The sequence below is a fragment of the Myxocyprinus asiaticus genome, chromosome 4 (assembly GCF_019703515.2).
Source record: "Myxocyprinus asiaticus isolate MX2 ecotype Aquarium Trade chromosome 4, UBuf_Myxa_2, whole genome shotgun sequence".
Classification (NCBI taxonomy): domain Eukaryota; kingdom Metazoa; phylum Chordata; class Actinopteri; order Cypriniformes; family Catostomidae; genus Myxocyprinus; species Myxocyprinus asiaticus.
In genome coordinates, this window is record NC_059347.1 from 49828417 (window position 1) to 49846015 (window position 17599).

Consider the following 17599-nt stretch of genomic DNA (forward strand, 5'->3'; position numbering starts at 1 on the left):
CATTGCTCTGTCTGAGCATCCCTGCCAGCGTGACATTGCAGCATTGGCTCAACAAGTGGCGTCTTTTAAGTGTTTGGGACACCTGTTTGAACGCAGTAATTTTTTTTGCAATTCCATTTGGTGATGCTAATGGCACAGAAATAACACACTTTACCTTTAAATGTACTGTGAAGAAGGTGGTGATTAAAAATGGTGAAACAAGAACTGCTGTCCAGTTAAAGCACCTAAAACATACATTTCCCTGATATATTCATATAGAATTTAACCTCACATCTTACATTTTGACAAGTCTCCATGCTATTTGTCAACTACCCATATATGAACGTTAGCTAGAAGCAAACTTTTTTGTGAATAACAGCTGTCTCAAACTTTCTCTTGCTCGTGTCGTAGCTGTCAAGGCAGGAATGAATCAATGACATCATGATCTTTGCCATGTCTAGAGATAATATTTCAGCTCTTGGTTTTACAAACTGACAGGCTATTAGCTGCAAAGTGCTAAGCTTAGTCATAGTTGTACTCGTGAGTGTTAGGGTGTGTTTGGTCTTTGTTACTTCTGTAGTTTGAAATGTCATTGTGACTTCCTATGTTGTAAAAGTCAGACATTTATGCAAAACCCTCAAGGGATGTACAGTGTAGAGTGCATCACACCCATGAGATCTTCTTTCTCAATGGCTTCCTCTCATTCATTAGAGACACCAAACGCAATTGCATCAATAATGACATTAATGTCAATAATTTCCATGCAGGTTTCCTGAATACTCCCCTGTCTTACTCTTCCATTTGCCAACTAAACAGATAGTCCCGCCCCAAACTCATGCCATAGGTTGTCCAATGCATATTAAACTGATGTGAGAGAAGGTATTTTAACATTGTAAGGGGGGTTCAGTGGAAAGGAGGAGGCGAGAACCGGCTTGACAACTTAAATAATAATTTAATAAACAATTTAAACAAAACACACAACCAAAAACACACAGTACAGCTGCCTGCAATTCTCTCTCTCTCTCGAACTGTCGTCCCCGGCCGCCTTTATCCCTCGCGCGCCCCATCAGGCTGATTGGGGACCGGGTGTGTCTCATTCCAGCCCGGCCCCGCCCTCCTCGGCTCTACAAACATTGAAAATGATTATTGGCCTATTGCACTTCTGTCCTGGTAAAAGTTACTCATTGAGGTTAGTTTTTAGCATAATGTTTAAAAAAAAAGTCAAAATTAAAAATTAAAAAAATGATTATTTAAATAAAATAATATTTAAATAGTTTCAAAGCTCTGGTTGACAAGCTCCACATGTGGCTCTATAGGGAGAATTACTTTTTAAAGCTGCACTACGTAACTTTGTGCTTTCAAGCAACATCCGTGTTTGAAACTTAAAATTGCAAGCAATTTGCAGAAAAATACATTACATCAGTCGTGTTCTAGTGCTGCTCTACTGGTGGATGAATCTACCAATTTGAGCCACCTGGACATCGACTGTGTGTGTGATCATGACTGGAGCCGGAGACATAACATGCTATTTTGATATTATGTCATACGATTAAACAATTGAAACTGAAATATTACTTACTTTGATGAAGAGAAACAACACTCTTATTTACATATTTGAATGAATTTTACACTTAAATCGCTTTTCTGACACAACACTCAAAAAGCACTTTTAAAAAGAGAACAGGCAGCCACCACCAGTATATCTTAATATGTGTTTTATCTACTATTAATGTTTGAATTTTACTACAATTTACAATTTAAGAGGTTAAACTTGTGATATGGCTGATACGAGTTCAATATAAGACTTTATTATTTTTATACTATATTGTCCAGCCTCAGTTACTACAATAGTATGTCAGTGCAATGCACACAATAACACTGTAAACCTAAAACATAAAACGAGGATTCAATAATGATGGAGATAAAATATACTTTATTAAATGTAAAAATAATATGCTTAAGTATGCAGTATAACAATATTTCAGAAGTCATACATTTTAAACATGTCACAGTAACTTCACCGGACAACATAGATGCATCGTGATCGGTTAACATACGAGTAATGTTCGATTCATAAAAGCATGACAAGCAATATAAGCTTCAACAACCCTACCAGAAAAAATATCCAAGCATTATAGAAGGTAAACTACTTCAAACGGATAACAGATAAACATCCATCTAGACTGCAACGATGCTGTCCTGAACTGTGTGTGTGTTACTGAATTGAGCTGAACAGCGTAGTTAGTTTCTCTAGTCGGAACATGATACAGCCGGCACTTCTTTCCTTTGTGTGCGGATATGACATAGTGACGCAAGGACGAACGTCATAAGCCAGCGATTTCATGCCAAATCGAACCCGACAGCTCAAAATACAAATCATTTTTATAGGCTTACCGTAGTGAATCTGGGTAAGGTAAGGACATTGTTTTGAACACTGATTGTTTATGTACTGTACTATTTGTATGAGTTAAGGGACCCCCCAATAAGGCCAAAACAATTAACCTTTTTTAAATTGATCTCATCTATATGATTGCTTTTCTCTTTTTATTTAAACTGAAAGTAATCAGATGATGTTACTTTAATGTTGTAATATTTGGATTAGTTTACTGATTCAGGGTCCCCATGGTCATAGAAAACCTGGAAATATCAGGGATTTTTTTAAAATTGTGATTTCAAGGCCTAGAAAAGTAATACAAATTAATAAAAATACTTTTTATAGTGAAAAATGGAATATGGAATTCTTTACTAGCTATGTTCAGTTCTGAAATATTTTATTGGCACATTGTACTCTTTTGCTATTATTGTATTCCAAGTAGCATGTATGTACATGTATTTAATGAGTTTACTTTTAAGTTACTTTTGGTGGAATCTTAAGTAGTTTGCCTTTCTTTTTCTTGCTTAAGACACATTAGGGGAAGCATTTAAATGTGCTTTAAGCAATTTTTCATGAAAAGGTATGCAACAGATTTTCCTACTCCTTGAAAGATATTAATAAAACAAGTGTCTTAAGATATCTCACCTGTCTCTGTGATAGCACTAGACTCTGTAAACAGCAAATAAAAATGTGTCCGTTGGCCGCGGACAATGACGCTTTCAATCTGTCAATCATTTTGCGCGTTCTCATAGTATTGTAGTTGCAGTGGATTATTGAGGCGTACTGCCATTTTTTAAGCCATGTTGTTCATAGCAGTTGTCTGTTGAGGGCACAGTTTTGCTGCTGTTGTTTTAAAGTTTCTGCACAATGTCAGTCTTTGGAGTGCAGGGTTTTGGAAAGAGGGGGCATGGCTAATTCAATGGCTCAGTCTCCTGGAAGTAGAATGGCTGAAATCACTTACAGCATCCTTAAAGAATACTATCAATACATTTTAAAAAAATGCAGAATTGTATCATTATTCGAATCGAATTTCATTGTGAATCGAATTGAATTGAATCGTTTTGAAATTGTTTCACAATCAGACATTTGTAAAGTTATTACATGGATGCTATGTGGAGATATATCTTTGCTATTTGTTATGTTGTGCCCATGACGAGCAGCCCTCCCTCAATATCTTTAAATACTCAAGCCATGCTGAAAAACAAAAGTGACAACAGAGAAAACAATTCTACAAGGCTTAACATAATACATGGCGATGAGTCGAGTCATTTATATTTTCACAATAGACATAATTTCAAAGTAGCTTTACAGGAAATTATGCTTTAACAGAAAAAAAGATCCGCTTATAAATTATAATATGGTGACCAGGTTGAGTGAATTGCATATGTATAGCAATGTCACCAGCATCATTTGCTTAGAATAAACACACGTGTGTGTGTGTGTGTGTGTGTGTGTGTGTGGGCAGGTTTAAGTGGTTTACGAGGACTTTTTTTTAGGTTACAAACTGGTAATTACAAGGGTATAATGCTATAAATGTGGTTTATGAGGAAATTTGTAGTGTCCCCATAATTCAGATAGCTTAAAAAACATACTAAACTATGTTTTATTGAAAATGTAAAAATGCAAAAAGTTTTTTGTGAGGGTTGGGTTTAGGAGTAGGGTTATGGTTAGGGGATAGAAAATATCATTAGCCTGCTATGAAATCAATGGAAGTCTATGAGATGCCCTCTCTAATATAGTGAAACATACGTGTGTGTGTGTGTGTGTGTGTGTGTGTGTGTGTGTGTGTGTGTGTGTGTGTGTGTGTGATATAGCTGGGATTCAGGCTTATATTAAAGCTGTCTCACCATGAGACTTACATCATGTGTAAAAGACTCACCATAAGCAATCCTTAAATATAAAAGACAGTTTTAGACTTTTGTATAACCCACATTTCTGAAAACTCCTCCAAAACCTTCTCCTAATGCTCCTGCTTTGGATACCAAACTTCTAGATAATGCTTTTATAAATGGTTAAAAATAGAGTTGGTGTAGAATTCTGGAACTCTGGCTGAGCTGGGAAAAGTTTAAATTGGATTTGCATCTGTCTGGGTTTGTGTCAAGCCCTGGAATGCTGTTGGGTTATGGATGGTGCCTTTAAGTATAATCTATGTACATCTGGACTTAGTGAATTTTATTTCAGATCTTATATCTGTGCAAGGTCTTTCCTGTTAGCTCTTTGTCACAGCAATGCCTAAAAATACCCTCAACTTCATCCTTTGTGTGTACATGTAAGTCTTGAGTCCATGATGGTAGTGTTTTGTTGTGCAACATCACAACAATCACAGTAAATGAGGCAGTGACACTGTATTTTAAATTTAAAGGGATAGTTCACCCAAAAATAAAAATTCTGTGATCACTTACTCACCCTCATGCCATTTCAGATGTGTATGACTTTATTTCTTCTGCTGAACATAAATTAAGATTTTTAGAAGAATATCTCAGCTCTCTAGGTCCATACAATGCAAGTAAATGGTATTAGAACTTTGAAGCACAAAAAACAACATCAAGATAGCATAAAAGTAATCCATAAAGCTCCAGTGGTTAAATCCATATCTTCTGAACCAACATGATTGGTTACTATAAATTCTCCTCCCCTGTCTTTAGCGATCTGTACGAAGAATGTGAATTGCCAAAAGCAAATGAAGAAGAATGTTAAAGTGGAGATTTATAGTAAAACAAATGACTTAAATATACTTAATTATTTCTCACCCACACCTATCATGTGCCTTTATGTGCTTTTTGGATCTTTAAATATCTGGACACCATTCACTTGCATTGTGTGGATCTACAGAGCTGAGATATTCTTCTAAAAAAAATTGTTTGTGTTCAGCAGAAGAAAGAAAGTCATACACATCTGGGGTGGCATAAGGGTGAGTGAATAAAGAGGGAATTTTCATTTTTGGGTGAACTATTACTTTAAGACAATTTTACTTATTCCTCTTATGCATTTTTACACAATAGTAGATAAAGAAAAAAAACTTCCTTAAGTAAACATGCAATGTAATTAGGTCATGTTTTAACATATCATACTACAATTTGAAATGTTTATCTTTGCATAATGTGTACTTCTCCACATTAAAAAAACAAACAATTGTAGGCAATATACAGTGTATACTGCTCAGTAAGCAGAGTGTTAGTATTCTATTCCGAACATAGCCTCTCTTCACTTTCTTTCTCTTTCACTCTGTGATCTAATTCATTTGGCCTTGTGTATCTATATTCTAGGAGCTCAAAGACTCTTATGTTCATACTGCCACCAAACTGAGATAAGCCCCATCCCTTGGGAGGCCACTAAATACTTCTTTCGAACAGTATAATGCAAATGCATCTCTTAGAAAGGCCAGATCCTCATTGCATTTCTTTCATGGCAGATTTTGTGCAGTTGAATCCTTTTTTCCTTTACAGGGTCACATATTTGAGCTTCATTAGGAGGTAGAGATGTACCATGGACTTAGAAGGTGGACATGACATGGACTTCACTCCCAGAGCAAGCATTTTCCTTGTGGCATTCATGACATCTGATACGATACATGCAGTGCCTTTAACTGACAAACAGATTATAATTTTATAATGCAGAGGATTTGTCAGTCTCTTCCCCCAGTGGATGTGTGCATTCTTAAGCTAGCTCATTTAATAAGCTTACAGATCCAGATATATGATCAGTGGAGACAACAGTGAAACTGATGGCCTGCATTCTGTTTTAATGAACAGCAGTTTTGCTTTTCTTAGAGCTCCTCTAACCATTTCAGATAATTTAGATGTCAAAGAAGACAGGACAAAAAGATGCTTGGATTCATCAAAGCTGCTGTAGATGATAAGAATGTTCACTTGATTCACATTTTTACATTCACATTCACATTGCTCCAGTTTTTGCCATTAATGAGCCTGACTGCTTGTTCCCTGATGTTAGACAGTACAAAGGCTCTGTTGTGTGTTTCAGTTTGTTGTCTAGCTGCCTGATCCAAAACAGGCCTGAGCTATGCAGACCAAGTCAGAGAGCCAGTCAGAGCCATGCAGTACACAGTCCGTTCAGACATGTGTCCTAATCAAGATGGCTTGACTGATGCCACAAATGAATGTAGCCAGTCATATGTGTCTTTGTGTCTGTTCCCTATTTATATAATTATTGATTGTCTGTGTGATTTACTGACAGATAGAACCTGTTGAAGGTTCTTAATTAAGGACCATATATTAAGAGCTCTAGCACTATGCGATAAAATCATACGTGTAAAGTCAATGGGCATGGCCATGAGGTTTTGGTATTTTCATGCAAGCCTGTGCTAAGTCTAGGCGCAATTAGGTTTGGTGAAATTGCTTGTCTAAAGCTGTAATGGGCTGGGTCAAGTGTAATTTAATTCTGAGGTTCTTCTCCAGTTATTGCACTGTCTGCATCCTATTATATAGTCCATTCCCTGTCAAGCACCAGCAATATAAACAAAGACTGTGCATTCATAAGAAGTTGGTAGCGTAAATGGGCTTAATGCAATGAATTAGAAGAATAGAAATATGGACTTGCATTCTTTTGTGCATAAACTGCGTCCTAGTTGAATGTCAGGTATATTTCTATGACCGTGACATGCTCATTTTATAAGCATGGAAAATGTGTTTCTCGTCAGGATTTGGATGTTCGCTCCGTTAAATTATAGAGAATGTTATTAATCATATTGATCAAGTGACACTGAAATCAAGGCTAGTATTAACAGTGATTGTATCAGCCTTCCAGGTAAGGCTGTGGATTGAGGGACCTTTTAATTTTATTTTTTGCATGCACTTCACTTCAGCCAGTCGATTTTGCTTTAAAAATTAAATGTATTTATTGAAACATAAGAAAACTTCAACAAAAAATATTTCTAAATTCAAATAACACTTCAAAAGAAATGAAAATAGAATCAAAATAATGAAGTTTTTTAAAAAGTCGTATAAAACCCCCTCCCCATAGCCAAACATTTTCTCCAACTTCTTTTTTGCAGTTACTTAAAAATCACTCTACGACCACAGGTGGAAAAATACTAATACAAATTAGATCATAAATACAATTGTAAATAAAAACATAATAATAATCATTTAAATTAAAAATTATCTATAGATAGTTTAACACAAATCGTTTGTTTCATAAAACACTACAGCAGTGATTGTCAGGGACAAAATTAGATGTTCGACTATATTTTCAGGGTTTGGACATTAACTTTATTACCACCTGCTGGTGGAATCTCAAAACTGCAGATGAAGGAACTGATTTTAGACTTTGTGCTGAGATTAGACGTGCTTCTCTTACGTCTTAGCGCAATGACCTATTTCTCAGGAAAATTGCAAATTGCGCCACTTCATTAACATACAATACACCCAAGGCCTGGGTGGCTCAGCGAGTATTGATGCCGACTTCCACCCCTGGAGTTGCGAGTTCGAATTCAGGGTGTGCTGAGTGATTTCTGCCAGGTCTCTTAAGCAACCAAATTGGTCCGGTTGCTAGGGAGGGTAGAGTCACATGGGGTAACCTCCTCGTGGTTGCGATTAGTGGTTCTCGCTCTCAATGTGGCGTGTGGTAATTTGTGCGTGGATCACAGAGTGTAGCATGAGCCTCCACATGCTGGGAGTCTCCGCGGTGTCATGCACAACGAGCCACATGATAAGATGCGCGGATTGACTCTCTCAGAAACTTGTCCTCCGCCACCCAGATTGAGGTGAGTAACCACGCCACCATGAGGACCTACTAAGTAGTGGGAATTGGGCATTCCAAATTGGAGAGAAAAAAAAAACAAAAACATGCAATACACCCACAGTTTGCGTGCATACACCCACAGATAGTGCAAACACTCTCACCCACGCCCACTTGCGCTTTGCGCTGGCACAAAAATTGCACTTAAAATTAACGATCTCACAAAAAATAGATTGTGCACGGCCCTTGCGCTGCGCCTAGCAAGGTCACGAAAACAGAGCCCCCTATGAATTTGAGCTATTATATGATGCAATATCTTATCACGTCAGTGCTGACAGCACTTTTTTAAAATTATTTAATAATTAAAAAATAAAAAAAACTTTCCTTGTCTCTTTCTTCTGTGCTAGCTTTTGTGCTACTCTAGCTTCTCTGGGAACTTGGCAGTGCGATACTGCAGATGTTGAGTTTTAAATGACAAATTGCTTATGTTCCTCATTTGTTAGTGGCTTTGGATAAAAGCATCTGCTATATGACTAAATGTAAATGTGACAGCAGTTTACCAGATAACTAAAAACCAGTTTAGAATGACTGATTCTAATCATCTGCAGGTTGAACTATGTCTTTCATTTGCAGTAATGGTCACTGGTTTGATTGGATTATTTATTGTTGGTTCACAACACTTTGTTCTCCAATAGGTTGTGTCTCTGGAATGCCTGGCTCAGGATGCAGCCGCTGAGCAATTCACTCCTTTCAGGAGCCAAGGGGAGGTGTGATTGGCCACTGGCCTTGTCTGTGTGGAGCTGTAGGAGGGATTTTACCTATTCATTAGCACTTTCTGCAAGGCCCCTCCCACCTCACTGACGCTCTGCCCTTGGTAAGGTAAACTACTGTAAATGCATGCACTTTGGTAACCGGTAGCTTGGGTTATGTTCATAGGGAAATGGAATAATAACATACTGCTCACTGCATACTGCACAGTGCCTACTGTATGCTGCTTTTAGTCTACTTCTAATAAAAAAAAAATTATGTGAAAAGTATGCAATGTGCAACGATAAACATTTTAAACAGTAGTATATTACAGTAGTGTGTTCATTTTGTTTAAAGTTTAGTTGATTGAGTTAAATCACAAATCATTTTTTAATGTCTCTAAATAGTCATTAATCTTACAGTTCTCACAAAATCTTTGTTTAAACACTGACCCTTAACACTTACTTAGTTTAATAATTTTAAACCATGACTTGCACTATACATAATTAAGCAATATTGGCATTATATTCATGATGTTAGCCAGAGGGGAACTGGCCCCCACAGTGAGCCTGGTTTCTCCCAAGGTTATTTTTCTCCATTAACCAACATCTTATGCTCACTGGGTTTCTAAATACAATTATTATTTAATTACTTATTTTTAAACACATTTCATAATTGTATTTTATCAGACTAAACAATGATGACTCTAAGACATTATAGATGTTACAGTTTCATTTTCTGTTAATGCCTGATTTTCTGTAAAGCTGCTTTGAAACGATGTGTGTTGTGAAAGGCGCTATACAAATAAATGTGACGACTTTAATGTCTCTAGATACACTTGAATGACACTAAAACGTTTTTCAAGTTTTCTCTCCGTAATTCTCTTTTGTTAGGCCCCTGTTCGCTGCCTATGTGTCTGGGAATGCTGTTGTTTCACCAGAGGGGCAGTGCTGAAGATGGCCAATCTCAGGGGCTAGGGTCAGGGTTCAAGGGTCAACACGATTCAAAAGCTGCCAGGCTGGATGTGAAAGGGCCTGTGGTCAAGCTCCAGGCACCAACAGGCATGTAAGTTAGAAAACTGGCTGTGCATTCACTTATATATGCAGAGGTATTTTATGATACGTGTACCATAATACTGTATTCTCAATCATATGTAAATATCAATTTGCTTACGCCTGTTTGTTTTAATTCAGAAGCTGTGTGCATTGTGGAAATCAGCATGTGCTTACTCCACAACTGACCCCTGGAATATAGAGCCTTCCATCTATGAGACGGGAAGCATATTTTCACTTTCAAAGCCTTGTTGCACTTTTTCGGACATTCTAGAACTCTCTAGAGCTTGTGTTTGTATTATTTAACACTGCACATCTTCCCCTGAAAAAATCACCCAGCGCTAGCAAAGTCACTATGCGTCACATCCACGTAGAACTGGCTTGTAAAGAGCCAGCCATTGAGCTTCCAGCCCAGGATGGGGATTTACCGATGCCTAGCACTCAGAGCGAGAGCCCTGAACCAGCGCTACGGCGAAGAGTTCCCAGGCCTTTTGGAGAAGAAGAGATCAGGCTGCAGAAAGTCTACCAACTATCCATCCTCTCCCAGAGAGGCGGTTTTGGGGAAAATCAAGATGCACCACGGGCAATCAGAGTAGGTGTGAAGCGTGGCCTGGAGGGACCGCCAGTCCCTGTTGCCCACAAGCATCTTTTTCAAGAGGAAGTGGATGATGAGTCCGATGGGGAGGTGCTTTGTGGGTCTGGGGTGGAACCACTGTTTTCCAGCATACTCCTTGAGCACAGAGACTCAGAAATCCCTAGGTCACCCCCCCTTTCCCCCTCACACCCTCCCATTCCTGGTCGTCGACCGGCCCAGCATAACCATGACAGGCCAGTCCCGGATGCATTTGCCCCACTTTCCCCAAAATCTCCCCCCATGGTGGACCCACAGGGGCCTCACTCCACCAGGGTCCACTGTGAGGGGAGTCCTTCCACCCTTACTCCTAGGACTGAGGCCTCCACAGCTGGGAATGTCCCAGCTGGTTCCATAGAAGGGCCACGGGATGAGGACCGCAACAACTATAACCTCTCTCAGGAGGTCAAGGGCACGTTGTACACCATGGAGAGCAGTTGGGCACCTGTCCCGTTTTCAACACCAGCTGAAGCTCTAGAATGGGGGACAAGTTTTGAATCCTCTCCTCCACCATCAGAAACAAAGACCACCTACTCCAATGGACTGAGCTCTCCTGAGAAAGCTCCAGTGGAAGCAAATGGCCTGATGGGGTCATCTAGTTCTTGCCCTGTAAAGAAGAGACTTCTCTCCTCCAGCGATACAGGAGAATCCTGCTCGGAAGACGAGGGCCCATCCACCTCAAAACGCAGTCGAATGGCACTGTTGGCACCGGGGCTTGGATTAGCATCCTGTCGCAGCACTGATGCAAAGGGCGCACCCTTCTGGAACCATCTACTTCCATCAGCAAGAGAGCACACCAAGGTAATAAGCAAATTAAGTTGATACTTAAACTCTAATTAAAAAAAGACATTAATGTCAGATGTTTTCACATTATGAATGGAAAGATACCTATTCATTTAAGGGAAGTGTTTGACTTAATTTTTTCCCCGCAACACAAAAGAATAAATATTCCAGAATGTCCAGTGCTTTTTTCCATATTGGGAAGTCTTATAAAACCATTTGACTGATTTGTGTGAGGAAAAGTCTGAAATTTAGTTACTCACTGAAAATATTTCCCTTCATCATAGCTCTCAAATCTCATATGGTGTGTCAAGGCATGATGTCAATGATGAGGCATGAGGGAACTTGTGAGGTTGACAACAGTGATGCAAAACCTGGCATGATAAGTCTAGATGGGCCATTTTTTTGTTGTTGTACACAAGCACAATCTAGATTTGAGAACTACGATAGGGGGAAACATTTTCAGTGAAAAGCGAATTTTTTTAATGGGTTGGGGAAGACTTGGAAGATACTATACAATTTTAATTTTTTTTGTGTTCTAATTAAGGTATAAAGATAGTCATAAGTGCTTAAAATTACATGAAGTTGAGTTAATTTCTGGGTGAACAAACCGTTTAAGAGGAAAGATTTAATATGTGATGGGTAAGTGTTAAGGGGGTGGGAACAAACCACCACTTCATTACTGACAGGCTGGAGAAAATTGAGAAAATTGATATAATAAGGGATAGGGAAAGAGAGAGATTTTATAATATACTCATTTTCCATTGCTCTAGAATAAGCATTTGGACTCCAGAACAAAGCCCATTGAGAGAGCTATTGTTCAAGAGGTGAGACCTACCTCACCTGATCTCACACATACACACGAACAGGTTGTTCTGGCCAAATTCAGTTCCAGAATGACTTTGGGGTGAGAGGGGTTACATAGACTACAGAAGCTCATATACTACCACTTTCATTACAACAGGATCAGTACTTGAGGCTTGAGCTCAGGACTGAAGAGAGGCCAAGAAAGAAGGAATAAAAGAGAAATTGAAGGACAGAGAAATGATCATAGAAACAGGACAACAAAGAGACAAAGGGAAAGCGAAAAGACTAAAAGGGGGTTTGGAATAGAGAAACAGTTAGATGAATGGACCGAAATAAAGGTTCAGACTAGGTGAAAATGTACACGTTTGATACACATTCTATAGTTCGGCCTAGCTGATATAAAGATAACTCAGGTTATCAGAATGATACCATGGACCATTGCAGTATGTGTGAAATTGCAGCCACTTCACCATCTGTAAGTATTTGTCTTAAAATGTTGTTGACTGAAAGGAGTCATTGCTTTATTTTGCTCATTCTTACAAAAGAGTGAAACTATGTGATTTTAGTGCAAAAGTGCAACCGTTTACACTGTTAGAATGTTCGGCATTTAAAGGAATATTCCGGGTTTAATACAAGTTAAGCTCAATCAACAGTATTTGTGGCATAATGTTGATTACCACAAAAATGTATTTCGACTCGTCCCTCCTTTTCTTTAAAAAAATAAATAAAAATCAAGGTTCCAGTGAGGCACTTACAGTGGAAGTCAATGTGGCCAATTTTTGGAGGGTTTAAAGGCAGAAATGTGAATCTTATAATTTTATAAAAGCACTTACATTAATTCTTCTGTTTAAACTGATGCATTATTTGAGCTGTAGAGTTGTTACAGTCATTTTAGGGTTTGTTGACATTACATTGTCATGGCAATGAAGTTAGTTGTAAAATTGGCTATAACTTTACACAAAAAAGGTTAGTAAGTGATTTTATCACACTAAAATCATGTTTACACGCATATTGTTTCTATCTTGTGGCTATACTTTTGAAAAAGTGAGTATTTTAACATTTCAAAAATTCGTCCCCCATTCACTTCCATTGTAAGTGCCTCACTGGAACAGATTTTTGCATTTTTTTTAAGAAAAGGAGGGATGAGTCGAAATCATTTTTTTGTGGTAGTCAATATTATCCCACAAATGCTGTCGAATGAGATTAACTTGTATCAAACCCGGAATATTTCTTTAAAATCTGATGTCAAAATAGGCTTTCTTCTCCTTTTCGGGATCATTTTTCCTATAACTTTAACACTTTTCTTAATCTGACATTTGTTAAAGAGATGCAAATCTAGTTTAAACATTTATCTGACAATTGGTTTTGTGTGATCTTAAAATGGACTGTAAAGTATTAGATTATTTTTGACTTAAATCATAAAGTTTTATTCTAATGTAATATTGTTTTTGCACTTAAATAATTCGAACATATTTTTTTAAACATCTGTTTCAGACTGCTACAGACTATTCACGAGCAGGGAGAAGGCGCAAACCGGGCAGTCGTCTCAAACCGTGAGTTATGTTTTTTTTCTCTCTCTCAAATCATTTTTATCAAAACATATGCCTTTTTTCTTAGCGAGATGTTCTTGCTTTTTATATATAAAACAAATGAATAAATATAGGCTATATGCTTTTTTCAGCAATACTGGATTGTAGATACTAAAGATCAGCTATTATGATGAAATGTTTTGTTGTTAAATGCATGATTCTTTTTTTTTTCAATAGTCGACAGCTGCGCAGTGGACGCAGAACAGATAACAGTCGCTCCTGTAGTTCGGTCTCCTCTTTATCCTCCATAAGCAGACCACTCCTAGGCAACTTTGAGGTACAAACAGACTGAGCCATGTACAATTCTAATAAATTACTAATTTATATACAGTACATTAACATATGGCACCTGTCTGTATACTTTTATTTTTGTCATTAGACCCAAAGGTAACAAAATAATTTATAATTTTAATAATTTAAAAAATAGGAATCGATTCTGAAGGGTCGTTTCTCTCCATCTGGGAGGATAGAGGGCTTCACTGCAGAGATTGGGGCAAGCGGCTCCTATTGCCCACAACATGCCACCTTACCTGTGCAAGTCACTTACTATGACACCTCAGAGCACAGTGCCCCTTCCCCCTTCCTGGTATGTCCTTAGTACCTTTATGTATGTACAATATGTGTGTGTGTGTGTGTGTGTGTGTTTTAAAATGCATCCTTCCTATTACATTACAGAATTCTTTCTTTACACATGTAAGAACCCTGTGGATTAAAATGTGTATATGAATCTAAGGAATGAGTGTTTAAAAGTCAAGATATGGGTTTTAATTTTTATCTACTAAGTTCAAGGTGCATGTGTTTCACATCTGACACGTTGTAAAATGCATGTTAATTGTTATAATTTTCTGCCACGTTCAGGGAGTAATCTTGCTTGAGCCACTTGGGAAAAAAGGATACAGCGTACCAAAAGCAGGGACCATTCAAGTGGTGGGCTCTCATTTTTTTCTTGGTTTTAACCATTTACAAAATGTTTTTTGCACTTTAACAAACAAATTTACAAAAAATTTTTTATATATATTACAGTAAGATATTAAAAAACAATATTTAGTTTAAATTACTGTTGTATGTGTTTTTTGCAGACCTTATTCAACCCCAATAAGACTGTGGTTAAGATGTTTTTGGTGACTTATAATTTTGGGGACATGCCTGTTAATCACATGACCTTCTTGCGCCATCGTATCTTCCTGGTGCCTGTGGAGGAGACAGAGGGGTCAGGGGAGGGGCAGCAGGGCTCCTTTTCTGACAGGAAAAAGATTCTCTGCTACTTGATACACCTCAGGTAAACTTTGACTCCATGAAGTTGTCTTGGACATGACTCCGTATAGTTATGTTAATAATAAATTGATGAGACAGCAGGTCTTGTGACAGTGGAAGCATATGGGAGTAAACTGCTTGTTGTACTATCACTAGTGCTCTTAATTTGTTGCGAATATAGATTGCACTTTTAAATTGCACAGTTTTTGTTAACTGTACTTCTTTCATGTACCTCTATAGCCTCAAGTCCGTTTAATCTTTATTTAATGAACTTTAAAGGAATAGTTCACCCAAAAATGAAAATTCTTTCATTAACGTGACTTTCGTTCTTCTGCAGAACTCAAACGAAGATTTTTATAAGAATATCTCAGCTCTGTAGGTCCATACAATGCAAGTCATCAGGGTCCAAAACTTTGATGCTCCAAAAAGCACATAAAAATAGCATAAAAGTAAATCATATGACCCACGTGGTTTAATTACTGTCTTCCGAAGCGATACGATAGGTGTGTGAGAGAAACGGATCAGTATTTAAAAAATTTTAACTCTTAATCTCCATTTCCAGCCAGATTCCTATGTGTGTCAAGCTCATGAACTGTTGTTTTGAGGCTAGTTGGTTGATCAAATGGCTTAAAGACTAAACAACTAGATTAATTACGTTCTGTTTCAAGAGAAGCATAAAAGCACTAATTTCTTTTGAGTATTTAAATTCAAATGGAAGCATTGAAGCAGAATTAACCTGTTTTTCTCTCTTCTTTGTTTTCATATCTCAGATTCCAGAGTTCCAAATCTGGAAAAATTTACTTGCACAATGATATCCGGCTGCTATTCTCCCGCAAGTCCATCGAGGTGGACGCTGGGATTCCTTACGAGCTGAAATCTTTCACCGAGGTGCCAAGAAACCCTAAATACTCCCCCAGAGTGTGAGATTGTGACGCCCTGCTGCAGTGGGGTAGAAAGACTTTATTAATAAAGACTAAAAAACAAGAAAACCCCATACACCTGAAAGATCGATCTCACACACATGAACACAACACAAACACACACATGCAGATACATGCATACACAAACAGATGTATGTACATACACACCGAGATCACACACTATCATGGGCAGACTCTAGAACTGAGTGTGTAACATGCATGCTTTGTGACTAAATTGAGTTTTCCTCTAGTACCGTTAAAAAGTTCAGCTTTGCCCTTCACTCTGCCTACACCCACATTCCGCCCACTGTGGACCAATTGTATCCATGCCCACCAATCTGATCCATGCTAAAATGTTGGTGCCCAGTCATGTCATCAATAGATATGGACTTCCTCGATTAAGAGGACTGATTGGATGCACAGAGAGGTGTTCTTGAGAACAACAGGAATGTAGGAAAGCAAAGAGGGTAGAGGACTTTGGCCAAAACGAGAAATGGATTTTGAGTTCCGGATTGGAGTTTCAACAATGGACGCCATCAGTGACTTGTCCACTGGAAGGGATAAGAAAGTTCCAGAAAGAGACCAGCCAAACAGAGGACCGAAAGTGCATCCATTCAGTAGCTGCATTGTGTTAACTACAGCATGGGTTGTAAAGTGGAGAGTAGTCCTCATTTTCTCTTCAGAAGGGCAGCTTGAAGGCCACTGCTGTTTCAACTTCTTTTCTGTTATTGAACCATTCAAAACCAGAGAGCAGAAAACAAACTGCAGTATTTATGTTCGCAATTGTATTAAAAAAACAAAGCAATATGCAGCACAGCTTGAGTGATTTTCTTTCTTGTGGAGGTGGTAGGCACACTCTCTGATAGGATGGAGGGAGATGAAATAAATGCCAAGGTAGTGATGTAGGCAAAAGGAGAGAGGGGGGAGAACATAATAAAAACAAGAGGGAAAGAGAGGGAAAATGGGGTATTTAAAATCAGAAAATGTTGTTCTGTATATTTTAAAACTGATTAAACTCTGCGACTTGCGAGTGAAACCAGTGTTTGACATTTATTCGTCATGGGTTACTTGAGAAATAATGCCAAGGTTTGCTCCTGTAAATACTGTGTATGATCAGTAAAATACATTATAACTTGCATCATATTTAAAAAAAACAAAAAAAAAACACTAATTTTAATGATTAGGATTAGGCTTTGGCATGGAGTAAGATCTGTTTGGCTGCTATTGATTTGAACGGTAGTAAAATCTTGGAGTTATGGCACCACTGACTCCCTCATTATAATGTCCATCCAAAATAATGGCTGATTTCAATTTCATAACAAAGTTCCATCAAATTAAACTGTGTAATGTTGAACAAAAATTAAATTAATAAAACTTAAAATATTTAGTTTTATTTAATTTTATTAAAGGCTACTCAATTCAATTTTATGGAATTTTGTTATTAAATTAAAATACGTAAAAAAATTATAAATTGAGTGTAGAGAATATTTGTATCACATATTATCAGACAAACTGGTTAATCCGAACATCTGCCAGCTGCCTTGAGATGTCACACAGGTCACATAAACTACAACACATAGAGAATGAATCACCTATATATCATATAGAGACTGTGTTTGTTCCCCAAACTATCAAACACAAAACCCTCATTAAGTCATTTAGAAAAAATTTGATTGATGTCAAACATGAAAAAATAAAAAATATGATGATAAACATGATGATGATAAAGGTAGGGCAACTAAAAATTAAATCGCTTTCATCCAAATCAC

General features: G+C 37.7%; 1 protein-coding gene across 4 annotated transcripts in view; it reads left to right on the forward strand.

The window, feature by feature from the left end:
• The window catches only part of LOC127439623 (protein FAM214B-like), a 28336-nt gene extending 11452 nt beyond the window's left edge, over positions 1-16884 (forward strand). For 2 of the 4 annotated variants that reach the window (XM_051695827.1, XM_051695828.1), the window contains exons 3-11: positions 8746-8924; positions 9691-9862; positions 9991-11281; positions 13562-13620; positions 13834-13933; positions 14084-14242; positions 14515-14583; positions 14736-14935; positions 15681-16884. In XM_051695827.1, coding sequence (XP_051551787.1) covers positions 10205-11281; positions 13562-13620; positions 13834-13933; positions 14084-14242; positions 14515-14583; positions 14736-14935; positions 15681-15834 — 1818 coding nt within the window. In that variant the 5' untranslated portion in view covers positions 8746-8924; positions 9691-9862; positions 9991-10204 and the 3' untranslated portion in view covers positions 15835-16884. Of the gene's footprint in view, positions 1-8745; positions 8930-9690; positions 9863-9990; positions 11282-13561; positions 13621-13833; positions 13934-14083; positions 14243-14514; positions 14584-14735; positions 14936-15680 lie in introns of all 4 variants that reach the window. The other 2 variants (XM_051695830.1, XM_051695829.1) reach the window with 2 other exon arrangements.
• Positions 16885-17599: the final 715 nt, after the last annotated feature.